Source organism: Onychostruthus taczanowskii, unplaced genomic scaffold (genome assembly GCF_017590055.1).
Source record: "Onychostruthus taczanowskii isolate IOZ18803 unplaced genomic scaffold, ASM1759005v1 scaffold10, whole genome shotgun sequence".
NCBI lineage: Eukaryota > Metazoa > Chordata > Aves > Passeriformes > Passeridae > Onychostruthus > Onychostruthus taczanowskii.
Window position 1 is genome coordinate 9,078,951 of NW_024496526.1, and position 26,249 is coordinate 9,105,199.

The 26,249-nt window shown below is 42.9% G+C and overlaps 1 protein-coding gene across 1 annotated transcript; it reads right to left on the reverse strand.

The window, feature by feature from the left end:
• Positions 1–675: 675 nt before the first annotated feature.
• On the reverse strand, positions 676–25,679 carry ESYT3 (extended synaptotagmin 3). The gene is made up of 22 exons (XM_041403763.1): positions 25,632–25,679; positions 24,594–24,728; positions 24,026–24,102; positions 18,805–18,871; positions 18,124–18,213; positions 17,064–17,119; positions 14,294–14,414; positions 13,185–13,358; positions 12,566–12,648; positions 12,103–12,151; positions 11,379–11,468; positions 10,419–10,481; positions 10,255–10,323; positions 8,999–9,064; positions 7,513–7,599; positions 6,520–6,669; positions 5,568–6,001; positions 4,440–4,529; positions 3,781–3,912; positions 2,348–2,453; positions 1,838–1,887; positions 676–945 (listed from the first exon to the last, which is right to left on the reverse strand). Exons 2-22 carry the CDS (start codon positions 24,690–24,692, stop codon positions 909–911), a joined length of 2,190 nt encoding a protein of 729 aa, XP_041259697.1. The 5' UTR covers positions 24,693–24,728; positions 25,632–25,679; the 3' UTR covers positions 676–908.
• Positions 25,680–26,249: the final 570 nt, after the last annotated feature.

The window sequence follows — 26,249 nt, forward strand, 5'->3', positions numbered from 1 at the left end:
GACTGGATTAATGTCATCTAGGCCAAAAATACTTGAAATTTGCTTCATGTGATGGTTTGAAGTTACCATTGTTGTATTTCAAAAGTCAGTTTTAGAAAGGATTAGATCAAGTCTCTTACGCAAGACAATTAGAAGTTTATTGTACAGAAACAAGTACACCAAGCTTCCAAAAATATTTTGCCTCAGTATTATTAAAGCTTAGTTTACAAAAGTTTGCTGTTCCTCAGACAGAATCTGGGTTTACAAGATTTTGAAATGCACTGTAACAAAGGACAAAACCAGTTAAGGCGTCACAAACTAAAACCTTAATGACATCTTGGTAAGGTCATCTCCCTGCTTTTGGAAGCTCATTATTTACATACCTGCAGCCACAGTCAGCTAAGGTACTTCTGAACAGTGGACTACCAACTTCTAGTTTCTCAAAAAAAAAAAAAAGCTGTTAAAGAGTTTCTCTTTTAAAAGATTCTGTAGCCCTATGGCTGAAGAATACTGTTTCAAAATGTATTCTTTTCAAAGTACGCCACTGCCATGTTAAAACAACATGAACACGTTCCTTGGGCCATCAGACTGCCAAGCAAAGTAATGACACTTGGCTGACAGTCTAAAATCTCCCCAGGCACAACCCTTCTTTAAGAGAGGTTTCACACTTAGAGGTCCTTTGAGGGGGGGGTTTGCCAGAAATAGCAAAAATAAAGGACTTATTCTTTAAGGACAAATTATTCCCTGTGTGGGGGAAAATATGTTTAACTTCAGTGAGAACTAATCCCTGAATAGGATCATTAAATTTGCATGTCCTGAGCTGGAGCCTGCTTCAAATTAGCAATGACAGTGCAAAACATGTTAATTACAAGAGCTATGTACATCCATATGAAGTAGAAAAATTAGTAACTTATGTACATGAGAAGAAATCAGATTTTCTTGCGTCTGCTCCTTGTCAGCTCATACCTGCAATACAGACACAATAAATAATTACCATAGTTGTACAGTAATTCTTAACATTTTTAACTGGCACAGTAGAGAAAACCTGGGCTGCTTTCTTGCTTCTGCTTCACAGGCAGCACAGCAAAGGAGGCTCCAGAGATGGCCTCAAACTTCACCTGTTCACCAGAAACTTTGGGTGCATCCTTTTTTCCTCTTTCCGTAATTGCCCTGAGACACATACACAAGCTGGCCAAGGAAATGTGGCTTTCCTATTGGAATATTGGCTCACTGCCTGTGCAGATGGCAAGCTCCTGGACTACCCACACTGCATTCCTCAGAATCCACTGAAGGAGAAAGAAGGAAGAACTCCTGCCATTTACTAAAGACACAGAAGTGAAAAAAACACCCAAGCCTGGTTGTTCTGCTCAGACCAGGAACGTACAAACCTCAGAACCACAATGAATGTATAAGCAAAACTATAAGTGGCTTATTATAATAGTTTCTATAAATGCTTTGTAATTAAAGTTTTATCATACATATATATTGCTGATCAGAGTATTTAGTTAAGATCTTTATTCAAGTTAAAATTTGTTGCAAGGTTACTTTAATAAACAAAATTCTTTTACTTATGTGCCCCTGTGGCTTTTATGGCAATTTTAAATATGCTGAGGACTATAATTGACACAGGCATCTCATTAAAGCTGTCTCACAGGGCAGGCACTGCACAGCCAGTGGATTAACACACAATTTAGATAGAACTACCAGATTAGCTCAAATTAGTCCTGCATTTGCAGGTCAAATATTCTTCTCACTCACCCAAACACAGCCCAGTTACCAGCACTCACTCCCACAGCAGTCATGCAAGCTCCCAGCAAAGCAGTGGGCAGGGTTTGGAAGCATGGAGATGAGAACTTACCATTGGGCAAAACCTTTTATTAAATCCTCCCGGGACAAGTCAATGCGCACCTTTAAAAAGCAAATTTGATTTGTTTGTAGGTTATTCAGCATATAAATTGATTAGCTAAGCTACCACTCCTCCCACGTCAGACCCACTTTCCAGCTGTGGGGCTGCAGCTCAGGCTTGAGGAAAAATGAAGCTTCCCACATTCCCAAGATAGTGTAGGCATGAACCAGCTCTGTTTCCTATAGCACTACTTGGAAATTTATCTGTCACTGAAGAAGCAATAGCAGTTTACTTTTCACAGAATCAAAGCTGTTCACAGAAAGTCAAAGCACCCATCTGAAATGAGACCACACAGCTCCCACATGGATACAGCCTCATTTGAAATTAAAATCTGGCACAAAAAGATTGTTTCCAGATTACCAGTCCTATTGTTGAGAATCAGTTACTGGAGCCACTGGATTTCAGGAATAGCCCAGAGTGTTCAGCTCTGTTATATTTGTAGTGGAGATTCTTTCAACTTACTTTCCCCAGCTCCTTCCTCTCCTGTGAAATGAATGGCCTGCTGTTTTTCACTGCAATGTCCAGTGTCCTTTTCTTGACATTTTCCAAAGACTCGAAAAATTCAAACCTTGAAATAAAGTTTAAAAAGAAGAGACTTAAGGCAAAAATTAAAATCCTGTGAGCACCATTGGGCAGAATATAGTGACAGAGTACAGCATCAATGGCCAGGACTTTAACAGAGAAGGAACACACAGAAAAGGCAGTTCTAGAGTGAGGTTTTATCCACATTGCAGAAAACCTCTTCCAGACCTCATGAAAGATGACAACACTGTGTTCATACTGTCCACCATGCCAGGGGGAAGGAGGAAAACTTGCATCCATGATGAAATGCCATTTAACATAATTTTCACCCCTCCATGGAAGATGAGCATGTTTTCCATGCAATGTTCATTACTCAAGAGGAAATAGTCATGAGCCAACCCCCCAAGTTCACAGAGCAGCCTTGCACCACACCAAGAACAGACAAAGGCTGAAACCTGTGGCAATTAAATTCTTAATGGCTCTGACTCAAGCCTCTGGCACACATGGCTAATGTCAAGTGAGTTTTGTCCGTGCTAAATCACTCCTGTTCTGCCCACCTGAATAGCTTTTCCTCAAGTCAGAGCTGTGAAACAGGTAACGTGTTTTGGAGCTAAGCATTATCTTTAATTGAGGATGTACAGGATACGTCACAGTACTGAGGATGGGGAAAAGGAGATGCTCTTCCAGCTGCTGGGATGGCACTAAATCAGTGCAGTTACTTAAGAAGAGGCATAAGCAGAATCCTCAGCTTTGGTGTTTTGAGTGTTAAGGAGGAATATTTAAAAATATTTTCTCCATTTCTGACTTACACAGAAAGGACATAACACAGGAAAAATATAAGCCACCCAGGATCACCCAATTCACATATTTAATCTATACCTTCCTCTAATTATGGAATTAAAACCACCTCTCAGAAGAGCTCTACTTCTAAGGATTACTGTGTTTGGGTTTATGCAAAATACATTCCATTCCAGTGGCAGAGCTGTGACACAGTCAGCAAAGAGGTGGCAGCATTTTACCCTGCTCCCACCAGGCCTTGATGACAACATCCCCCTGTGTGCCCAAAGGGTGCTTCAGCCTCAAAAGGCTCTGTTTTTCTGCCTTGGACCAGGAAAGATGTCAGAATAAGCATCAGGCAAAGCAGTGTGGACAGAGCAGTAGGCTCTGGGAGGTACCTGAATGGGCAGATTGCCTCTGCCATGATAGGGAGTTAAACACAGCAGGAGAATGTCAGTTTGCAAAGAAGCAAATGCAGCCTGGGGGCAGGGAAGAGGCAGGGAAGAAGGTGTACCCTTCTTCTGGGGGACTTGCAACACCACAGGCAGAGATCATAACTATTCCAACCATAATAACAGTAATTTACATTTTCTTACTTCTCATCATATTGGGGGTTCAGAGTTTTTTTCTTAACAGAAGTCTTCTTCCTGCTTGTCCATCTTCTGTCTGGAAGCAGGTATATACGAACATATGGATCGACTCCACGATTGGAAGAGGGTACCAAGTTTCTGTTAAAAGAAAAACACACAAGCAAGGCAGGTTCTCTCACTGTGTGTTTTAATACCTTGGCTCTCTTGGCATCAGACCAACCCTTCACATGCCAAAAACATTCATTCCAGGAGTTGGAACATAAGCAAATAAAACTTTAAGATTGTTTAGTTAAAATCTTTACCCCTGAGGGTGTGGCCACTTATTGAGGTTCCTAAATTAACAACTACATATTCAGTCATAGGTATCAATCCTTGTCACGATGCCTATCTCAACACCCCAAGACACACACCAGTTGTCAGTACTGTCCAGAGGAAATTTTGGGTGGATGACAATGGAAGCATCTCTACTGCAGAGAGCACAACTCACTGGGTTCTCTCCCCGACCTGCTGCTGGCACTGACCAGAGCTGGGCACAGAGAGGCTGCACAGCTGGAAGCCAGCCAGTGCTAAGGCATCTCCTGCTGCACGTGGCTCTGCTCCAGCTTTGCTGGATGACTGACAGAGCTCAGAGAGCTCTTCCCTCTGTGAACCATCACAAGAGTTACCTGCAGCCGTTGACCAGCACGACGAGGCTCTGCCGGATGGAAGCGTAGCGCACGGTCAGCTGGATCTCCCCCAGAGGCATCTCAGTCCCACTGCAAGACATTGCACAGTCAAGGCTTTTAATTCGACCACTGAGCAGCCCACAGCAGACTAAAACCAGCTTTCAGGGCACCATCCTTCTCCCTGGCATCCTAAGGTCCAGCTGGACCACAGAGGTGCCACAGAAGCCCTGTCCCTGCCTGCTCTTCAGGTACCCGATTTCAGTCCCACAACACAAACTGCCAAAAAAGCCCCTGTGTGACCCACTGTAGATGGAGCAGCAAAGCACAGGTTAGCGTGTCACATATTCCTTCAGGAATGTCTGTATAGGCAAAATGAGACCTTTTTCATATTCCATTCTGCATGTTATTAAAATGGCTCAAAATCCAAAAAATTGCTTAAAAATGGTTTAAAAGCAGTTTATAAATTAAGCCCTGCTCAGAACTAGAAAATTCACCAGTCACCAATTCACCAAACTGCAGCTGGAGTTGAGTTTTACGTTCAGGTTTATAACTACTCTGATGGTCTCTTAAGTGAGGTGGATCTTTGTAACTTCTGTTGATTAAGGATTCCACAAGCTCCATTTTGTGCTCCATGAGGGACAAATCCTTCTCTCCATCCTGCCTGACAGAGCAGCCTCACACTGAGCACTGTGGGAAGGACACACACAAACACACCTATCCAAAAAACTTTGTTCACAGCACTATCAGTCTTAAAATGTCTTGGGTAAAAATATTCAGAGCTTTAAGCAACCAGAGGTGTCAATCAAGAGTTTAGGTTATTACGGAAGTGGGATATTCAGACTTCGAAATCCTGTTGCTAAATGAGTGTTGAGAAGCTCTTCAACAATATAAAACCAACACTTGCAGCACTCTTAGGAGAGCCATAGAGTGAATACTTTCCCTTTATATCTGCTCTGACAGTGCCCTGTAATTTACTTGGCTGTTGACTGGAATACCTAGGTCAATTCTTTGTAAGATGACTTGAGACCCAACACCCAAAATTATTCAGCATCCTTAAATTTACCTCTATGCAACAGTAACACCTAAACATTCCCAAGTGAAGAACAATTCAGCTGGAAGAACACCTACTTATGAATGTCCAGATTGCTGCTACTTAATTCAAAGCAGGAAGAAGGCAGGGACCCCAGTGAAGTGACACTGGGTGCCACCCTCATTTCCTGCAGGACAGGCAGTGTGGGCACGGCCACTGCCCCGCTGGGCAATGCTGATGGTAGGCCAGGCTCTGGATTTTGCTTGCCCTCTGCTTCATCAAGGTCAGACACAATTTCACATGGTACAGGGGCTCCTGAACTGTCTTTAGCATCCAGGTCTTCTCCACTGTCCTTTTTTGGCAGAGATTCAAGTGCTGCAGAGTCTTTGCTCATGGGAGGTACTTTTGAAACTTGTGGAGAGGAAAACTTCTGCTGGTTTCCAGCCTTCTCCGTGACATGCACGGGACCTAGCTTCGAGGCACTGACACCAGCCTTGACTCTTTGTGGATCAGGTTCTTCAACATCCAGTGCCTAAAAATCACAAGGGAAGACAGTGAGTGCTGCTCCCACAGCACTGGGGTGAATGCCAGCATTACCACCCAGAAGGAAATTTCACCACAAAACTGAATGGCAGGACTCTGCCATTAGAGATGAAAGGGGCCCCCGGGATTCACTGTGGTTTTCTCTCCTCTCATCCTACTGTGTTTGTACTGAGCAGTGTATAAACACTGATCCAGAGCATGGTGAGGAAACAACTCCTAAGCATCAGTGCTGACTTCCCCAGCTTACATTTTCTCAGTCCAGCTCTTTATTTTAATGGGAAAATTTTCAACCATGGCACTGCACTAAGTTTTACAAAGCCTCAGGGATACCTCTCAACTCCACCATACACTCCTAATTTCACTTAAATACCCTGCCACACTTCTACTTTCTACTCAACTGTGAAGCAAAGCTGCCTTTCTTCATGCCCACCTTTCATCTCTTTTGCCTGGTTACAAATGGATGCTTCTGCAGGGGAAACTGAGTGAATATGGGAAAGAACAACTCACCCGCAGTACAAGCTTCATCTTAATGAAGCTGTCTGAACTGGAATGGTCCAGCTGGAATCTCTGATCCAGAGTCATGTTTGGGTCCTTAAGTAAGTGGGAGAGACACACCACTGAAGTTCCCAGGGCACTATCCCGCTCCTTGTCTTTTATCTGGGGGATGGAAGAAAACAAAAGTTTTTATTAGCTGGCAAACTGGGAAATGCACCACTGGGAATGCAAAAGCAAAGCAAGAAGGTATTTCAGACAGAAAACAAAATTAGCTTATTTGCTTCAGTATGGTAACATCCATATGGGTGATGCCATTATTTCAGGAGTGTAACAAGTTAGTGCATTTGGAGTAAAAATTCCATCTTTAACTATGCACAGAAAGAACTGCTTTAGCAGAAAAATCATGCCCTGAGATTTACTTGATTTTCCTTGCTCACTTTGGGGACAATGTCCTAAGCAGCTGAGATGGTTCTAAATCTTTACATGTATTTTAGGTAATAGTTTGTTTAGCCTATTTAACCACAATACACCTTCCAAGTTCAATTCCTTTCTGTATCCAAGTGACCAGCCACAGAACTGGCTGGGGCTGCAATGCTGCTATTCCAAGACAGGGTTGCTTAACAAGCCAGAACACAGAGGTGAAGACGTAGGGCTCTGGTTGAGAATCATGAAGGCTGCAATTTCTGACAGCAAAATACTGATGTCTTTACTACACACAGACCTGTATGGAATGTCCTTTCCACTTTGCAGCCAGAAATATTCCACATTTTGAACTAAGATATTGCACATTACATGACGCTAGAACAAAGGTAGATACCAAAAAAGGGAGATGCCACTGCCACCTAATACAGAACTGTCTGTGCAACATACGCTTCTTCCATCTTTCAGTAGGAGGAACCCAGTATGTGACAATCCCACACAGAAACAACCAGCACTGAGCTCCACAGAAGAGGTTTCTTCCTACAGATGTGCAGTTGGTCTTCAAAGGAAAGGCTTTTCTCTCACCTCAATGTGGAGTGACTGGGAATGAGCACTGTGGACAAAGAAGGTGAAAGCCTGGCCCCACTTGGGATCTTTGCTGAAATTGCAGGTCTGCAACAAGAACATGCATTAGCTTAGTCTATGAGAAGCAAAGAATCCAGGACATTGAGACAGGGCCATGGTGACGGTGACCCTCAGTGATGCTACACCCCAGCTGTACAGAGGGAGTGGAAACTCCAGGTCAGAAGCATATGGAAGTGAAGTCTTTGGCACAAGTTCTTTGGGGCGTGGAAATGCCAAAGAACAAGTCTGGTGAGCTGCAGTTGGCCTCACCAGCGCTGCCTGGACCAGCAGCCTGCCTCACCTGCAGCGAGGCACCGCTCCCTCCCTCCCACCTTCCCACCCAGGGAGAGCCAGAGCACTGCTTCCAGCCTGCAGCACTCTGAGCCAGCTCCCAAAGCTCCACTGAGCTGGCAGGCAAGGGCAGGAAAGCTGGAGAGGCAGTTTCAGGGGTGTAGAACTTGTGGGAAGAGTAGGAGGGCACAGCCTCAGCACCATTCACTTCAAAGTGGAAAGAGCATGGAAAGCACCCATGGGGACTGTGGCTGCTCTGTAAACCAGCTGTCCCTGCCAGGCCAGGAGTGCTGCCAGCAAGTGGAAAGGAGCAGGGAAAGCCTGGAAGCCTGACCTAGCTTAGGAGAGGCAGGTGAAGTGGTAGGGAAAGGGAAAGCCACAAAAGGTAAAAATGCAAGTAGAACCCAATTTCTAGGTGGAGCAGGTGGAGGGAACAAAGGAAAATAGGTGCCAGTCTTGTATGCCTGTGTGTAGCCAACGGGATTCATTCTTATTTGCTGGGAGTCCAAAAGACCAAAGGGCTCATTCACATCCAGCTGCAGGATGGTGAACATGGCAGCTACTGGGAGGCAGAGCTCAGCTGTTGCTCATACTCATGAGGCAAAAGCAATTTTTAAATAATGAAAAAGGAACTGGAAGTGAAGTGGAGGGGATTGGAGACTTATAGAAATAGTGTCTGGGCCAACATGAACTCTTGGATACAGGCATGGAAGTACACACGTGTACAGCAGCTGAACAGACAGAACTGGAAGTGAAGTGGAGGAGATGCAGACACATCTTGTCCAGGTTTAACAACAAAACAAAAAACAGCAAAGACTCTGAGGAAGGAATAAAAGCCAGCTTGATGCAAATGACACCCTGCTCTGAGAAACCATGAGCTGGATTGGAGACTTACAGAAATAGAGTGTTTGGGCCAACATGAACTCTTGGACACAGGCATGGAACTACACACGTGTACAGCAGCTGAACAGACACCCTCCACCACCACAACTCGGTGACACAGTGGTTCCACTCCCAGGCTCTGCAGCTATCACTACAAGTACAGCTCTTCACATCAGCTTCACAAGAACTCCTTTCCTTCCTAGGGGATACCTGGGGACGGTCACCCATAAGATGTAAAACATCTAATGAAAGCAGAAGAATTAAACAGCCTCACCTTACTCTTCTGAGTCTTGTTCCCAACTGTGAGCAGGACAAAGGAGGAAGGTTCTCGTTCCATCTTCTGTAATTTAATACAAGGAAGAAAGAAGAAGGCAGAAAAAACATTAAGAAATTTATAGTTTTCAGGAAGCAATATCAAACCACTACTCTTACTTGAAATAAGTTGCTGGAAAACTGACAGTATTTTCTCCTCTGAGGAGTGTAACACACAGGAAAGCCTCCAGCAATAACACAGTAGTGTTACTCTCCACCATCAGGAGTACACACTTAAGCCAAAGCTTTATGTATATAGGTTTCAACAGGTGAGCAGTTAAAAATTTGTCAGAAGCTGGGAGGAAACAGAGAGGAGAGCTGAAGGCTCAGTGGGAAATCTTGATCTTTCCTGACTGAACCAGGACTTTCAGAATTGGTTTCCAAGGTTCAGGACTTGCTCCAAAGCAGCTGGAAGTGAGTCCTTGGCATCAAATAACAATTCCTGTCCGGAAGGAACAATACTGAACCTCTTGCACCTCTTTGCACTAATGCTGTAGAAGCTAAGGCTGAGAATCTGGTCTTGGCACAACACTACATACAAAGTGCACATAGTGAGGTCCAGAATTAAGGATTATTGACTGTGATGTGTATCACAGTGCTGATAACTCATCTAAATTGTAAAGATGCTATTCTAGGAGAGGAGCTACTTGGAGAGAATGGGAAGCTTTCTCCATATCTCAGAGCTGTACTTGTGAGTAGCCTGTTCAAGAAAGAAGGGAGAAAGACATTCTTCCCTATACCTGCCATTTACATCACAGTAGCAAAATGCAGTATTTGGGGGAAAAAGTAAACAGAAGCTATGAGAGAGAAGGTATGAATGAGAGCCAAGGGGGGAGGAATGTGGTGGTCAGGTGTCCAGTGGACAGGAAAATTACCACAAATGAGCATATTCCTCCCCGCTCAATGTCAAGCTGGAACAGCTCAGCAAGGGAAGAAAGAGCAGCAGCAGCAAGGATATTATGACTTAGTCTGATGTCTGGAGGCACTCTTTTGTGTAAGAAAGAAAGACAACCACACACACAAATAAACATTTCCATGTTGCATTCCCACTTTGGCCTCCTAGACTTTCACTGGGGTGGGCTTTCAATCACAATTTTGAACCCCTGCTCACTTAGATTTTGACAGTGGAGAGATTATTTCTTTTTAACTACTGCCAGTTTCAGTTCCTATAATCCAGAACCTTGTTTAGCAAGTGTGGGAGAAGAATATAAATTTTACCTTGAGGTACTTGTTATTTTTTATCTTCTTTGTTCCACATTCACCATTCGAATACTCAAAGTGGTTTTTCTGAATTGGTGAAAGAGTATTTTAAACAGTTAATTTGTTGTTTTTTAAACAAAGGAGGTTAGGAGTGAAGGCAGCTGCATGGGGCTTGTACTTACGGGGAGGTTGAAGGCACTGTCCAAGTACACAATCAGAATTGCTGTAGACAGACCCTTCTTATCCTGTAAAGGCAGGGAAAGATAAAACAAATCAAAACACAAAGTAGTTATGGTCACCCACCATGGACAATGCAAAACAGCAAAATTCCAAGGGCAGCTTCTGAAGGCTGAGCAGCTCTTTGCCTTTCTCCTAAAACTTGCAATTTAGAGAAGCCCAAGTCAACACAGCATGACAGTTCAAAGCAGACCAGTAAGAAGATGTGTAACTCTTTTCAATTCCCTGCCTTTAATGTTTGTCAGCCTCTCAGTGCAGAACTGGTTGGGTTCCCCACTGCAGCAAGACACCTAAAAACGTGTCCAACCACATACATCAACATGAATCCAGTGTCAGCAGAATGAAGCCTGGGAACAATTTTATTCACTTCAGTGGAATTCAAATGGTTTTGCTTGGTTATGAAGAAATAGCCTCTTTGGGAGACTTTATCCAAGCAATTCTGCTGGACAAACTACACACCATTTCGAAACACAGCCCTACCAAGCACCAGTGCTGGGTATTTGCCTATGACTAGTACAGATTATTTCAGGGGTCCAGGATCCTACACAAATCCTAGATGAAGAGGGAGGAAAAAAAATTGTGAAAGAAAAGAACCCCTGAGAAGGCACTTTGCAGTGAGTCAAACAAAGGTTTGCTAATTCAATCAAAAAGAGCTGCCAGATTTGAGTTATTCCTGAATTACCAAGGGACCTGGGGCAAGCAAATGCCCTTCCTGCAGGAGCAGCAGGGAGGGAATCACATCAAAACTTTGCCAGACAAAAATAAACTCCTGCGAGTCTGCCTGTAATTTTACACACTCCTTTGTTGATGACAGAGTCTGCCTAGGGTTTCTAATTTTACACACTCCTTTGTTGATGACTGGACAGGGATCAGAGCACCTGAATTCTTTAAGCAAATACACTCACCTCATGCAGCTTTTCTTGGTCGTTTACTAGTGAAAGCCACTCCAGTTTTAAATGCAAGTGTCCGCTTGTCGTCTTACTTAAGGGGAACCACTACATGGAGATAACAAAGAGCAGCTTGAGAACTGACAGGCAGAGTAGCTTTCATATATGTGGTGCACACTCTGAGGCTTACACACAATAGACAACATGAATTTAACTCCAAGCACCTTAGCTTGCATTTTTGACACTTAAACTGTAGCACGTCCACCTACTTAGGTACAAGGCAGAAGAAAATTAAAATAAGATGCCCATGAACAGGCAAAGCATGTGGATATTTCCAACCAGCAGCAGCACAAGACAGGCACCCTGGCATTGTTTGTAGAGTGCTGGGTTGCAGGGTAAACCACAGTAAGGTCAGACAATTTCTTACCTCAGCAAACAGCCTGCTTCACCAAACTTAATCTGCAGCTTGGTACAAAACATTTGGTACACACGGGACACAAAGTATCAACAAGATACCCCACTGCCGGCTCAGCATAACCTCAGGGCTCTCTGGGGTTACCAGCCTGTTGTAAAAATTGTTGTAGTGGCTACTTTGGTATTGTCTTTCTGTGAAAACACCACAGTGCAAGTGTGCAAGGAAGCTTTAAGTACAAGAAACACTGAAGTAGCAGGTGAGAAGCACAAATGAGTGCATGTAGGCATGCACCACCAGCCACATTTAGAAATACGCTGAGATCTTTACCTCATCAACAGTTCTGTCATTCATTACATCCACTAGGCTTATCAGCAAGCTGAAAGGGAAAAGCAAACATTTCAATATTGAGGTATACAGCACAAACCACCAAAAAAGCCCACTCTCAAGTCCCACTCTCAAGAAGTTTCCAAATAAAAACTTCTCCACATTACCTGCATATGTGTGTGCAGGAACACACCTGCACTCCTGAATTCTCCCCCTTGAAATATTTCCAAAACTAAAATAAATTTGAAGTAAATCTCAACTAACTATGACTTCTAATGTCTTCCCAGGATTACCACCCTGCAGGATGTAACCTTGTCCAACATTAGTTGCACTAGGAACTAACTAGGTGGTATTAATATCTGGGCAAAGGGAATCACTTTCAACAGTATTAAACTCCCAGTATGAATAATTCAGATGTCCCACAGCAGAGGCTACTGGACCCTGATCAAAGGTCTTGTTAATTTACCTGCCCATAAAGTCATCTTTATCTGGATCTTCATCGTACAAATCCACTTCTAAGTCCTGACCAGGCACTTCATGAACAACAAACTGGAGGAGAAAGAGGTATTGATTAAAAATAAAAAGCATTCACATACACATATTCAGGCTCAGGCTGTGGACAAGAACAAGACACTTGACAGGTGTCTAACACATGAGGGACATTCCCTGTTCTTTCTTATGGTTAAATGCATAATAAATACAATTGATTATAGGTGAAAATGTTTCACATTCTTTGCTTGTTTTTGAGCTACAAGTTAAACCCCTCAAACTGGAATCCCTAATAAGCAGAGAGGAATCAATGCTAGAGCACCCTGCAGCTGCACAGACTGATGCATTGATTGGTATTTAAAGCAGTGCTTTGCACCTCCTCCAAAAACCCACACATGTAAATCAGATCAACCTGAATGACATTTCAAGTTTACAATGTAAATTTGAACTTGGCTGAGGGACACAAATGCCTCAGCCAAGAAACAGGGAAGTCCACCTGCCTCAGTGCAGTCAGCTAAGAGAAGGTCCTGCAAGCACAGGGATGTAAATGGAATGGCTGTGTATCCTACAGATGGAAAGATCAAAAGGTTCAGTACCTCAAATGTCTCATTCCAAATGGGATTAAGATCTCTGGAGACTGTCTTGCTTCGATACTGCACGGTGCCCACGCGGAGGAGAGCGTATGGATCAGACTTCCCCCTGATGGCACCAAGGAAATTGTCTTTCTGGACAAGGTTTTCAGCTTCTAACAGATGAACCCTTATTACTCCCTGAATAAAATAAGATAAAGAATTGGTCATGAAAATGCAATCTTTGGATAATTATAATATGCTGCCTCCTAAAACTGTTTATTTCAGGCAGCAAGGGTAGTCACCATGACAGTTTTGCAAAGACACATATTTTGATGCAGTACATTTCCAATGACAGCTGTAATAAAGCACTTCTTCCACCATTTGCTTAGAGGGGGGGAAAAAAGCCCCCTTAAAGAGATGTGAAATTCAATCTAGATAACTGTATAGGAAATATTATTTATTTTTAAATCAGAAATATACATATGGACACAGCATTACAGCCACAGTCAAATAAAGTGTAAAGATCAACTCCCACTGACTGAAGGAGGAACTAAGCACTCACTGGCAGGTTCTTATTTTATTGCACAGGAGCCATTCCCTTTCAATTTAGTGATTCAAGTTTGCAACAGGGAGCATGCTTTTGCCACTCATTTATATTTATCTTCATTAGTAAGTGTAGATACAGAAGACCTGGATATGTTGAGTATTTAGGAATTTTTTTTTTCTGTAGCAAAGGTATGTCATCCTCCAAGTTCCCTATTTACACCTCTTCACAGCATTAGTAAAAATATTAAATAGCATGACATTTGCTGCTTATGTATTCATCCTCTCATTTGCATGTACCACAAATCTGCAGTTACAGACTAAAGGTTGAATTGGAAAATGAGCTCAGAGTACAGACTCCTTATGAATTGCAGAGAGGGTAGGAACTCCCAGTGCCCATGTCTCTCCCTCCCAAATGATGAACTATCCAACATTGTTTTTATATTTCAGAAATACTACCTACTGAAAGCCCACAGTTTAGGTTGAAAGAGCTGATGCAGCATCCAAAGACACTAAGCTTGGATGCATTCACATAGTGGCAGCTGCACACTCAGGTAGATAAACAATATGTCACTGAAAAAACAACTCACCTGGGGGATAGGGAACCTCAAGTGGGCAATGTTCATGTTCTTTTTCAGGGGCACTGTGATTCTGTTGGGTAGCACCAGCCGTGCAGCAATGAAGTCTTGAATTAGTGAGTCTGACATCACACTGCAGGTGGGGGAAAAAGGCAACCTCAATCTCCTCAATCAGTCACAACTCAGAACAGGCAAGCAAGCAGAGGAAATGGGCTTTGCAAAGTGAGCGGTGTGGCCTAGCTCCCCCCACAGTTTTGTCAAGAATTAGAACAGGACAGCCAGGGAAATGGTTGAGTCCCCATCCCTGGAAGCATTTAAAAGACCTGTAAAAGTGCTTAGGCACATAGTTCAGTGATGGGCTTGGCAGTATTAAGTTAATGGTTGGACTCAGTGATCTATAAAGATCTTTTCCAAAGTTTATGATTGTATGAAAGAGCGGCAGAGTGGCCATTCAACTTCAGTTTAGTGGTTCAGGTTTGCAATAGGAGCATCCCTGTTGCAGGGTGTGAATTTGGCTCACCGTTGTAAATGATGAATGGGAGCTCAGGCTGTGTGAAATCTTCGTGCACACCCAAACAAGTCAAACGCAAGTGCGTTCTGGGTTTCCTTAGGAATGACACCAGAGATGGACAAGGGAGAAGGGAATCAGGAAATTTCAGCATTTCACAGGGGGCTCAAGGCCTCGAGCTAGTTTGTTTTTAGACTTAGAAATGGCCACAGCACACACTGCTGCCTACTCTTGGACACCTGCTGACACCTTTTCACAAAATTGAAGCAGACAGAAACATTAAAAAAAAAAAAGCCAAGCTCATTTCTCAGATGAGGTTCTGGATCTTGGCAGAATTTGCACTAAGAAGGAAAATTTCATTTGAAGTAACTGGAGATCACACTGGCTGAATTGAGGACACTGTCTTGGAGTTCAAGGAGCTTTCCAGTCTAATTACAACTTGCACATTTTTAGCTTTTGCACTAAGAAGGAAAATTTGAAGTAACTGGAGATAACATTGGCTGGACATTGAGGACACTGTCTTGGAGTTCAAGGAGCTTTCCAGCCTAATTACAACTTGCACATTTTTAGCTTTTCAGTTCAAATCTTTGCTTTACAGCAGCTCTTTTTGTATGGCAGGTACAAGAAGTATATGGCTATCACAGATGTCCAAGTACTCTCCAGGTGATTAATGAGGCGATTTCAACACACCACTACAACTTGGAGTGAGCAAAAAACAATATTAAGAGGAAAACCCAAGAGCACCAGTTATCTGAAAGACTCATCCTCTTGATAGATCTAATGCTTATAAGGGTATGACTATGTAACAAAATTGTCCCAATTCACAGAGGAGGCTGGATTCACACATAAAAAACATAAGGAAAGTCTTCCACTCCACATGGTAAACCAGGAACCTTGGTCAGGCTCTTGGTTTAGAAAAACATAAGGAAAGTCTTCTACTCCACATGGTAAACCAGGAACCTTGGTCAGGCTCTTGGTTTTCCTGTAAAAAAAACCCCACAGGAATGTCACAGAATTGTCCCCTCTCTCAAGACTCAGGGTACACCCAACTAAACACAGCTTGTATGTGAGGACAGATGACTGCATCCAGTTTCTTTGCTATCTTAAGTGAGCCAAATTCATTTGACAGGGAGGGCTCTTGTTCAACCTGTACTTCAGCCCATTCATGGTCAGGCATGTTTTGCTCCCAGCTTTCATTGCACTGCTGAGGAACAAGCAAAGGTTTCTGTGTGCAAATCCCTGTGGGAGAGCCAGGCAGTAAAAATTTAGGACACCAAATTTGCACTTAATTATATGAGAGGCTGTACACCTACAGGCCTTCTCCATGCAAGGATTAGGGAAACCAAGTTAGAAAACAGATTAATTCCTCTGATAAAAACTGGAGCTCTCAGGCTAAACTGCAGGGCAAAAGGCCACTCAGGCCTCAAATTAAGAGAAAAAGGAAACTTCCTCTCATTCAACATCAAAAGCCTTCAGAGGATCTTTAATGCATGAACTGGCACCTAAAGTGGCCAGACTCTTCCTATGAGTCTGCAAACCATGAGCTGCAGGGGAGCAGAGTGGAACAGAAGTGTCTGCATTTGCAGTGAAAGGGAGAAAGGCAATGGCTGTGTAACCCCATGTATTTTCCTCTTGTGCAACGGAATTTTCTCCTTACACTAAAGAACAAGGACAAACTGGACCCGCAGTCTGGTGAAACAGTTTGAAACAATACTGAAACCCACTAGGATTTTCATCCTTGCTGTACGAGTTCTGTGTATGTCATACTAACCCAAGAGGCACTGGAGAAGAGCTACAGCTAAAGGGTGAGCAGACTACATAGAAAGAAAACTTTTCTTCTTATAAATCTGGTGCAGTTCTCTTTATCATGGATTGTACTTGAGTTTTTCAGAGGGACTGCAACTCTGTGATACCTTGCCTTTTTACACTTCACTGTAAAGAAAAAAAAAACAGTCTGCCAGTCTAAACCTGCTTCATCTACCTTTGCAAATAACTAGCACATGGGAAACAGAAGGGCTTGTTTTTGAGTTTATAAGTCATTGTTGTTTGGGGGCTTTACTATTTCCATCCTAAATCTAATGAAGTGATTGAAACAGTTTTGAGAGAATAAAAAAAGAACCCTCCTCAGGTTTTGCCACAGCCAGATACAATGGGATGAACATCAGCACAACACCTTGCAGCCCAAGCTCTCAACAACAGCTTTGGTTGCTCAAGAATGACATCCCAACTTAAGTAATTTTTCAAATACTAAAGTAAAGCAAAGTAGACACTCACTTAATCCCTGGGACATCCAGAAGGTTGCTCATGCCTGCCCAGTTGATTTCCAAATGCTATAACAAGATAGGGGAGAAAATATTATACAGGTCTATTAAAATTTATTTTAAAATAAATGTAGAATTTAGAAGGGAAATGCTTCCAGAACAAAGCCAGACGTCTAAAGTAAGGAAAATCTGCATCACCAATTGCACCTGTACATTAGAATCAATGGCTGGTATCAATTCCCTTATCTATTTTATCTGCCATCCTGAATTGAGGGTATCACTGGAACTTAACCTGCAAGAAGAAGGAAAGTCATCATTCAGCCCTTAGCAATGGCCACTGGCGCATGCCCTGGGGTCATGAAGGAAATTCAATAATTCTATTAAGACTTTGAAGTTGTTTTCTCATCCTTTCACTTTAGGGGTTGGCCCATACCCTGAGGCAGAGGGATTTACAAATACCACCGGTTTCAGGAGTCTGTATTCCTATTCCTACAATAAACAAAAAGAGGTTCTTTCATGTGCTAAAATAATGCTGCTACATCTAAACACAAAAACACCTCATTCAAGATAAAAAATGTATGACTGTCATGAACTCAAGCAGAGCATAAACCACAAGCAAAGCTGTGTGCTGTAAGATAACTGCTTCTTACAAGACTAGAGGGTTTCTCATATTTTATTAAACCGCAATTGAGTACAAGGGACATGACCTTAAACAGGCAAGCTTTCAAAAGACAACATGAATGGTCTCCAAAATGACTGCATTTAAAATCTGTGAATGAGAAGGTAGAGCAGCCAGAAACTTTGGAGAAACAGCTCCTGTGCTGTCACCATAAGACAGTCCTCCCATTCTTAGAGTGAAGCGAGTAACTGTTTAGGCACTACTACAAAAGTATAGAGTGAATTGACACCCTCCCCGAATTCAAGGGGGACACTGAACAATTAGGAATTTGTCATTTAAGCACCTGAACTGTGAGGTATTCACAGTTTTGCAGTTTGGGTTATCAGTGATGGACAGCTCATGTCACTCACTAAAGACCAAGAAGTCTGCAGAGAGCAGCTCACTCCTGACTCACCGGTTTCTGCATGAAAAACAAGGTCACTGCTCCAACAAAGGGCGCATCGGTTAGGAGAGGTTCCAGGATCACCCGCAACGTCCCATGCAACTGCAAAAAGAGCAGGAAAGCTCAGGGTTAAGGTATTCTCATGGTGCAGCTTCAAAACTGTGAGCTTTTCAGTGATGGAGATAATTTTAGAAATTCTACTTGAAGTAATTTTATTTAGAATTTTATAACAAAAAACTTTTCCCCCCAAACCATTGCTACTGATACCAGGCAATGTTTTCTGTGCTTGTGGAGTCCCTCTGCAATCCTGCCATACAATGGAGCCATCTGTCTACTAGCTTTCAACATTCCAGGAACAGGTTCTTGGTTTAATCTAGTTTATGAACATCATGGTTCTTCTGAAGTTCTCTACCAACACTCTGAGCTCCTCTGAACTCCAGTGGCAGCTGCTGGCCCGCACATAGTCCATGCTCCAGCATCAAACCTGTTTAAGAGTCATTCTATGAAGCTCAGAAGTGGTATCTAAGTGCTTTCCATGGAAGGCCTCATTTCTCCAGCCAAGAACAAGGAGATAAAGCCAATCACTCCAAGCCTGATAGTTGCTAGTTTCCCAGCTGTCATGACCTCCCCACAGGGAGGTGCTACCTCCTGCCCCACACAGCCCTGAACAGACAATGTTAGCACTGCACGCACCTGTACACCTTTCACGCCAAGATTAAATTTCGATATGTCCATGTGAATCTCACAGTCCCCTATGTAACTGAAAGAAAATTCTCACATTATTCCACAGTTTGCAATAGTCCCATGAGAAATTTGGGGCTGTACAGAGTATAAATGAAATCAGTTTAAGGATTGACAACATGATCCCACAGGCAGAGATGGATTTTCAAGTGACTGAAAAGGGGAAGTTGAACAAAGGTCAGATCTTTCACAAGAGAAACCTTGCAGTCAGCTGGGACATTGATGTATCTGCAAAACATTGAAGCAACATCTGTATTTCCAGATTACTTTTCCATTCTTAAGACTGGGGGTTGGCTGGAGCAAGCTTGCTCCAAGAAGGGGACCAAGATGCTCATTCAAAATTCAAGGTCAGAGCCATTGCCCTCTTGCTCCCTCCTCCGCCAAAAGCCTGATCCCACCCCACAACCTGGTGACCAAGCTCCCAGGCTGGTGCAGAGCCATCCTGCCATTATTTATGGGGTTCCCACCTGGCCCAAAAAAGCCCACAGATCACCCATGCCCACAACCCAAAAACTCACCTGAAGGACAAATTTATGACTAAAAATAACCTGGTTTCCTTGAGGCTGAATTCAAACACATCTACTTAGATCAGATTTTGGTCAGTTGCCATGGAGAACATCAGGCTTCAAATAAAGAAAATGCTGAATGCGGTACTTTGGCAATTTGGAAAGCACCTCAGACTTTCATAAAAGTACAAACATCACCTTATGCAGAAACCAATAGCCACTCCCCAGGGAGCAGAACTTGACAGATCTGTTGATGCCTCTGGCAGAAAACAATTGAATGGAGCTACCAAGTTCCCTTTCAGCCCCCTGAGAAATAGCTCTGGCTGCCGACACACAAACACCCTGCAGGTAAAGCAGGGTGTAAGGTACTGCAGCAGTGAATGTGCTGTGCTTGCTGCCTACATGCATAGCTTCACTCCATAATCAAAGGAAAAGGGCAGGAGTTCTGCTCTGACCACATGTATTTGGGCAAATAGTGCTGCAGTTGCCACAAGTTCGAACTGTAATTTGCATATAGACAGATTCCCTCCCACCCCAAAAAAAGCCTGCCAAGAATGTGGAACCCTGTAAATTTGCCTCCACTTTTGCAAGCAAAGTCCTCTGTATATTTGTTTACAGGTAGTCACCTAGCAGAATTTCAGGAGCTCATAACACATAGAATAAAGCCTTTAATGTTAGAGCATTCCCATTTCTTATTTCCAACCTCATAAACCATGCCGAAATTAACATAATCTTTCTTAAAAGCTAGTGACATAATTAAACTTATTTTATGTTTGTTAACTTCTACAATTTTGACATTATCTTACAGGTCATTACACTGTGTGCTAATAGAGCATTGTTACAATAAAATTCTAAATGAGAAGCCAAAATTAGTTCCTTAATTTGCAGTAATTAATCCAAGAGGATTTAAGTCGGCTTTTGCAAGTGTCTAACACAGCACAAGTAAGAGCCGTGGTGTTTTACAGCCTTTCTACCTTTCCACACAGTCAAAACCTCTTCCCACTCAGTTCTAGATGTCTCTTTTCTCCAGTAAAGATGTCAGAGAAGTCTTATCAGAGCCTGAGCGTTTAATTAGCCTTATGTCTGCCTCATACAGGTATCACCCCCTTCCTTGGCAGGAAGGATGAACTCTTTGTTCATTAGTTTATTCCTCATTTCCAGTCCCAGCTGCTCATGCTTCCATCTGCTCCTCTGTGCAGCATAACCTTGCTGCGCTCTATGCTGTCCTGCCCCAACACACCTGAGCCAAACTCAAGCCTTGACACTTAAAAGGCTGAGGCTGAGCCCCTCCACAGGACTGTGCTCTACCCACCTGTGGAGGGTGGAAGAATCACCTGTTTCTCTCCTACACCACTGTTGCACAAGGTGATGCAGATATGCCTGTGCTGTGGATGAGAACCTTGCTCAAGTGCAAGTATCTGTGTCTGTTCTGTACTTGGTTGGAAAAGCAGAGCCCAGTGTTTATAATACAAAGGCAACCCACAAAGGCAGGGCTGCTACCAGAGCTGACAAGTTTAACTAAGCTGGATGTCTGCAGGTCCCTTTAGAAAAAGCCCAGGCAATTCCCTGCCTGTAAAGTAACTGCCCAGGGGCCCCATCTTCTCATGGCCCCCATGCTGAAAGCCCCTTTGGCCCAGCCTCCTCAAGTGCTTTGTAACACAGACTAGGCTTATTCTGCCTTTGCACTTGGGAGATGAACGTGCAGAATTACACAAAGTAGAGAGATAAGAAAATGTAACCAGGCAACACAGGGTATGAGAAAAGCTAGATCACCTCTGCCTTTCCCCTCTCCCTGTCCAGTCAGGCTTCTAGACACAGGTATCCCTTTTTGCTTAAGACTGACCAGTTTCCAAAATGCTTTCAGTTTCTTCTAAGAGCCTACAAACTTAGTTATCCCAAACTCCACTAAAGCTCAAAGTATTGTTGCACGTTTCTTTTGACTTCTTTCACCAGACAGAGACTGTATTTCCAGCTCTCAAAATTTGACAGGAAATCAAAGATTGTCTTCTAAGAGTAAATTTTAATAAATGAATTTTTACACATGCCAATTATTAAACTATTCTCCTGTGACATCTCATGTACTGTAAATTCTACAGATCATGCAAAAGAAAATTCAGAACGTTTCCAATGAAAAATGCTTGTGAATACTAAATCATATTCATGAAATAGGAAGAAACTGGATTGCAAGGTGGTTTCCAGTGAGGTAATAGTGCCTTCAAATACTTGCAAACTCTGATGATAGTAGCCTATGATGATATGGCTATGCAGCAGCTCAGGCAGCTGCAAAATTAGTGGAAAGGAAAACAGTTGTAGGAAGTCAAGCAGCTGCACTTGGACCACTCCCACTTTGAAAAATGGAGTATATAGTCCTTTTGCATGGGACAAAGTCAAAACTATAATAGGACAGTGCTACAGCACTCTATATGCTACAGCCATGTAAGCTGCTGTGAACAGATTTAGGTAAAACAGCTTCTCAAGTTCTTTTGGTAACTTCACCCAGTCCCAGATCACCTGCATCCCTGACTGTGTTGACAACTACAGCCCATACAAATAAGGGACCTTTAAGCCCTATTTTTCACACTTCCCAAAGCAAAGGATGCAATTTGTGATATCACAAACTTATCACAGAGGAAAGGAAGCTCCTCTTCACATAGCCCACAGAAGTGAACCACGGCATTCAGTGCTGCACCATGTTGGTGAGATCAGGAGCACAAGGGGAAACAAAGTCCTTCATGGATCGCATGTCTATGAGTGGCTAATAAACTACACAAATGGTTCCACACAGACGACAAAGGAAGGGTAAGAAGGAAAGGTTTTTTTCTACTCCTACCCTCTTCCTGTGTTTTCTCCATATCAAATCAAAGACTCTGGGCTTCAGCAACTATTTGCCTTCTTGATAAAACTGAAGGAAAATAATCTGTCCTCCTGTGCTACTGAGAGACTAAAAGCAAGAAGCATTTACAGAGCACTGAAACCTAACCCTAACCTAACAGAGTCACTGTGTTGCCAGCACTGCACAGTGCACCCCACAGGCACCCACAGCACTTCACTCTCTTCTCCAGTGCTGTGATGCCAGCACACAGCCCTGTAAACAGATCATTTAAACCTCAACAGCACAGTGACCAAGAGGTAGTGAAGGGAACCTCACACTGGGGCAACTCAACTCCATCTCCTCTAAGTAGCAAAAAACCTGTACTATTGGTAATCCAGAAAAAGGCAGGGAAATAATGGCACTGATCAGAGATTTGCCTCTCCCTGTTCCTGAAAGTAACACACAATCTCTTGCAGACACTGCAGGATGCACAACACAGCTTAGTTCAGCTTAGTTGTAGTCATTGATATTAACATATGAACACAAGTGAAGCTAAGGCCTTAACACAGCCCTAGAGAAGAGACCCTCACCAGAGAGGGAAGGCAAACCCACACTCCTGTGTGAATACAGAAAATACTGTGGTTATCAGATAGCACCAGTTTGGGTTAGGTTACCAGCACGAGGAACAGAAGTGCTTGGCCAGTTTGGAGATGTTGATGGGTCTGCCAGAGGGACAGGAATGCAGAAGTGGGGGAATCCCTCTGCAGAGGTTTGTCAAAAGACAGTGAAAATGAAATGTGGGAGAAGCAGTTTGGCATAGAACAGCAGCAATCTTCTGCAAGGCTTAAAAGGCATCAGATCTCTCAAACTCAACATAGAAAGCTTGAATGATTTGCCAAAGGCCCTAACATTGACTTGGGTATTACAACAACAGCACTGAAACACCTGGCTGAAAATCAAGCACGTGAATTTACAGGGAGCAGTGATGCTCTGCCAGGGCTGGGGGTGCTGCCGTGGCACTGCCACGTTCAGCAGCAGGCACAGTTCTGAGGAGCTCTGTGCTGTTGCCAAGACAGTCTGTAATTTCACAGCTTTTTTCTGGCACTACCACTAAAAGCCAATTTATATTAGGCAGCTCAGTCACCCACTAAATTTAGAGCTATAGCAGCATGCAAGTGGTAATTCCCCCAGCAATTCCCTTCTCCAGGGCTAAACCATGAGAGAGTTTAGCTCTGCAATGACTCTGATGTTAACAAAACATACAAGCTCATTCAAAACAGCCTGGGAGGTATTAAATGTTTTATCCAATTTTGTTGTTGTTGTTGTTAATAGAGCTAGAGGCAGTATTCTGCTCAGAGAATAGCTGTAATCAAAAAAGCAAATGTGTTGGAAAGCACATAAAACAAATGACTAAAATAGAGGATTAATCTAGAGGAAATAATTAAAAAATAAATAGTGCAAGTAGCTCTGGAAGAACTGGAGAAGTTGGTCTGATGAGAAACCACAGTGGGCAAGACAGACCAAGCACCTTCAGACCTGAGAGCTTTCCTGAGAACAGAAAACAGTTTGAAAACTTGGGTTCTCACTGCCATCAATGGCAAAGCCAAGGGACACATTCTTATACACATGGCAGTCCTGATGGGCCAGAGGAGGTAACATGCAGAGCTGTGCAGGTCATTTCTGGTCTACAGGCTGATGCACATTTCACTTCTGTAACTACTGAGGACATCCAGCTGGGAGACAGATTATCTCACATCATTCTAGGCTAATCTTAGTACACCAGGCCCAGTCCAGCATGACACATACACAGGCAGTAAGTTAAGAACCATCAACATAATCGATTATGCAATGTTACCAGATCTGCAGGTCCAGGGTAACCTGTCTTCTATCAATTTCTTTGGTGTAGGTTTTTATTCCATTAATTCTAGGGCACTGAAATAGAGACAAATAAGATACAACATAGTGAACATCTATCAAGATAAGCACAAGTGAAAAGTCCTACTCAATTTGATGAATTTGAAAATTAAATATTTGCAAAACTGCATGTAAAATATGAGTATACCATGCTTTTTTTTTTTTCGTTTAAAGACAGAACAGCCTTGACAGTCCTCAAACATAGAGCTAGTTGCAAGTAGCCCTAGACCATCCTCCAAGCCTCAGAAAGCACTGAAAATTCCTGCTGCAAGGGTACAACATAAATAGATATGGACATGGTTCTTTTTTTCTATCTGCAGTCCCAGGATACTGACAGCACGTGGGAAGAGATGTGTGTCTTTCTTGTACAATCCTTCCTTCATGGTGAAGATGCTCAAGTCAACATGAGGAGGGAGCAAAGCTATTACAGAGCTGATCATCTCACTTCCCTTGCATCTGAACTTTGTTGAAAAGAGCGAACCACAAGAGTTACAGAAGATTCCCACTACCTTCTCGCCAAAGTGGATCTTGGTAAAGGTGCATGTTTTCAGATGTACACTCTTTGCTCTGATTTTTGGTTCAAGAACTTCTTTAAATGTTTTTTCCATAATTGTTCCGAAGTATGGCCAAGCCTGCACAAGGACCTAAAGAACAGCGAAAGCAAGAACACACTGAAGATTCTTTGAGCAATACAACTTTTGCTGAGAAAGAGACACACCCATTACAGAATCCTGGCTATTAATATCTGTCCTTTTAAAATACCAAGTCAACTTTGTGCACTTAAGTTATCCTTATGGAAGGATCCATCTCTGTTCCTCAGAACTGGAATTTGTTTCAGGAACTGAAGGGTGAGTTTTCAGTACCATGGAGGCTGCTTCTAACCACAGGAGCCAACAAAGCCCACAGTTACATTTCTTAAGTACAATAATCCCTAATTACTCTAAAGTGTCACAATGTTCCCTGGAGTTAGGTTTATTTAGAGGATTGAGATGAGCTTTTACATAAAAAAGAAAATTTGCTAAAAAAAACCACCAAAAAAGAAGATAGATGCTAATTTGCAAGTTCAGCTGTTTTACTTTGAGAGGTTGACCACACCTGCTGATGGAAGCATTTATCTCAGTGCTCTCTGGAACCTTTCTGGTAAGAGGAGACACCACTAAGTTTGCTAAAATAATAATAACATGTATCCATATGTACAGACAAACAGTTGCTTTTTCTTTTTACCACTACGTTTGCTAAAATAATAATAACATACATATGTATGTATCCATATGTACAGACAAACAGTTGCTTTTTCTTTTTAGTCTCAGAATGAAGTGTTGTTGAATTTATCCAACTTCTATCAACCAGGCTCACATTAGCTCTCACCCTCAGTGGCAACCCCACACTTAAGTGACTCCATACTTCAGTATAGACACTGATAAAACTGAACTACACTAATTTGGTAGTAATTTGATAACTTTCTCAGATTTGTCCCACAGGGTTTGGATGAGAGGGATGCAGCTCAGAGCAGGTGGCCTCACCAGCTGGAGTTCAGAGCTCCTCACCTTGTTCAGCCACTCCACTCGTTCAACATCAGGGAAGTGAACCTGGATGCAAAGAAAAATAAAGTGAGTGCTATGTGCCATCTCTTTGAGCACACTGCAACACATGCAAAAGATAGCATTGAGTGTGGAACAAGTGTTAGAGTAAGCTGAGATGCCTCTGCCCTCATACATACATCCTTTATAATTTACTACCTCCTTGAAAAATTGTAAAATGCAAAGAAGCCAATAAAGAATAGTAAAAGGCAGAAGAACCCACGTGCACTGATGTATCAGTATGCCTCTGGGCACATTTACATGATTATAGCAAGTGTCACTTCCTGTTCATGATGTAAAGCAGCATTAGATTTCTCATCCTTCTCTTTGTCATGCCTTGGGAAGCCACGAGAACCCACTTCCCTTTAAGACCATGAGCTGTGCAGGACCCGTTTCCTGTACTCGCTTGCCTCAACCAGGACACCACACTTTGGAAAACAAGAACCTGCTTGGGAAACTCAGTGTATTGGTTGTGGCAGCATTTCTCCACTAATACCAACATGGTGCCAATGGCTTCAGGGAAAAGAAGAGTAAGAGTTCAAGCCTGTTAGCATACACTATCATGTGGAACAGTCCAGTGTTTTC

Excerpts from the sequence above, each read along its gene's own strand:
- ESYT3 (XM_041403763.1), bottom strand. The coding sequence starts at position 24,692 with ATGGAAAAAACATTTAAAGAAGTTCTTGAACCAAAAATCAGAGCAAAG. Across the intron at positions 18,872-24,025 it reads ACCCTGGACCTGCAGATCTG|TTACATAGGGGACTGTGAGA; the intron begins GTAACATTGCAT and ends ATTTTCTTTCAG. Across the intron at positions 6,670-7,512 it reads CCCAGTCACTCCACATTGAG|ATAAAAGACAAGGAGCGGGA; the intron begins GTGAGAGAAAAG and ends TCCATCCCCCAG.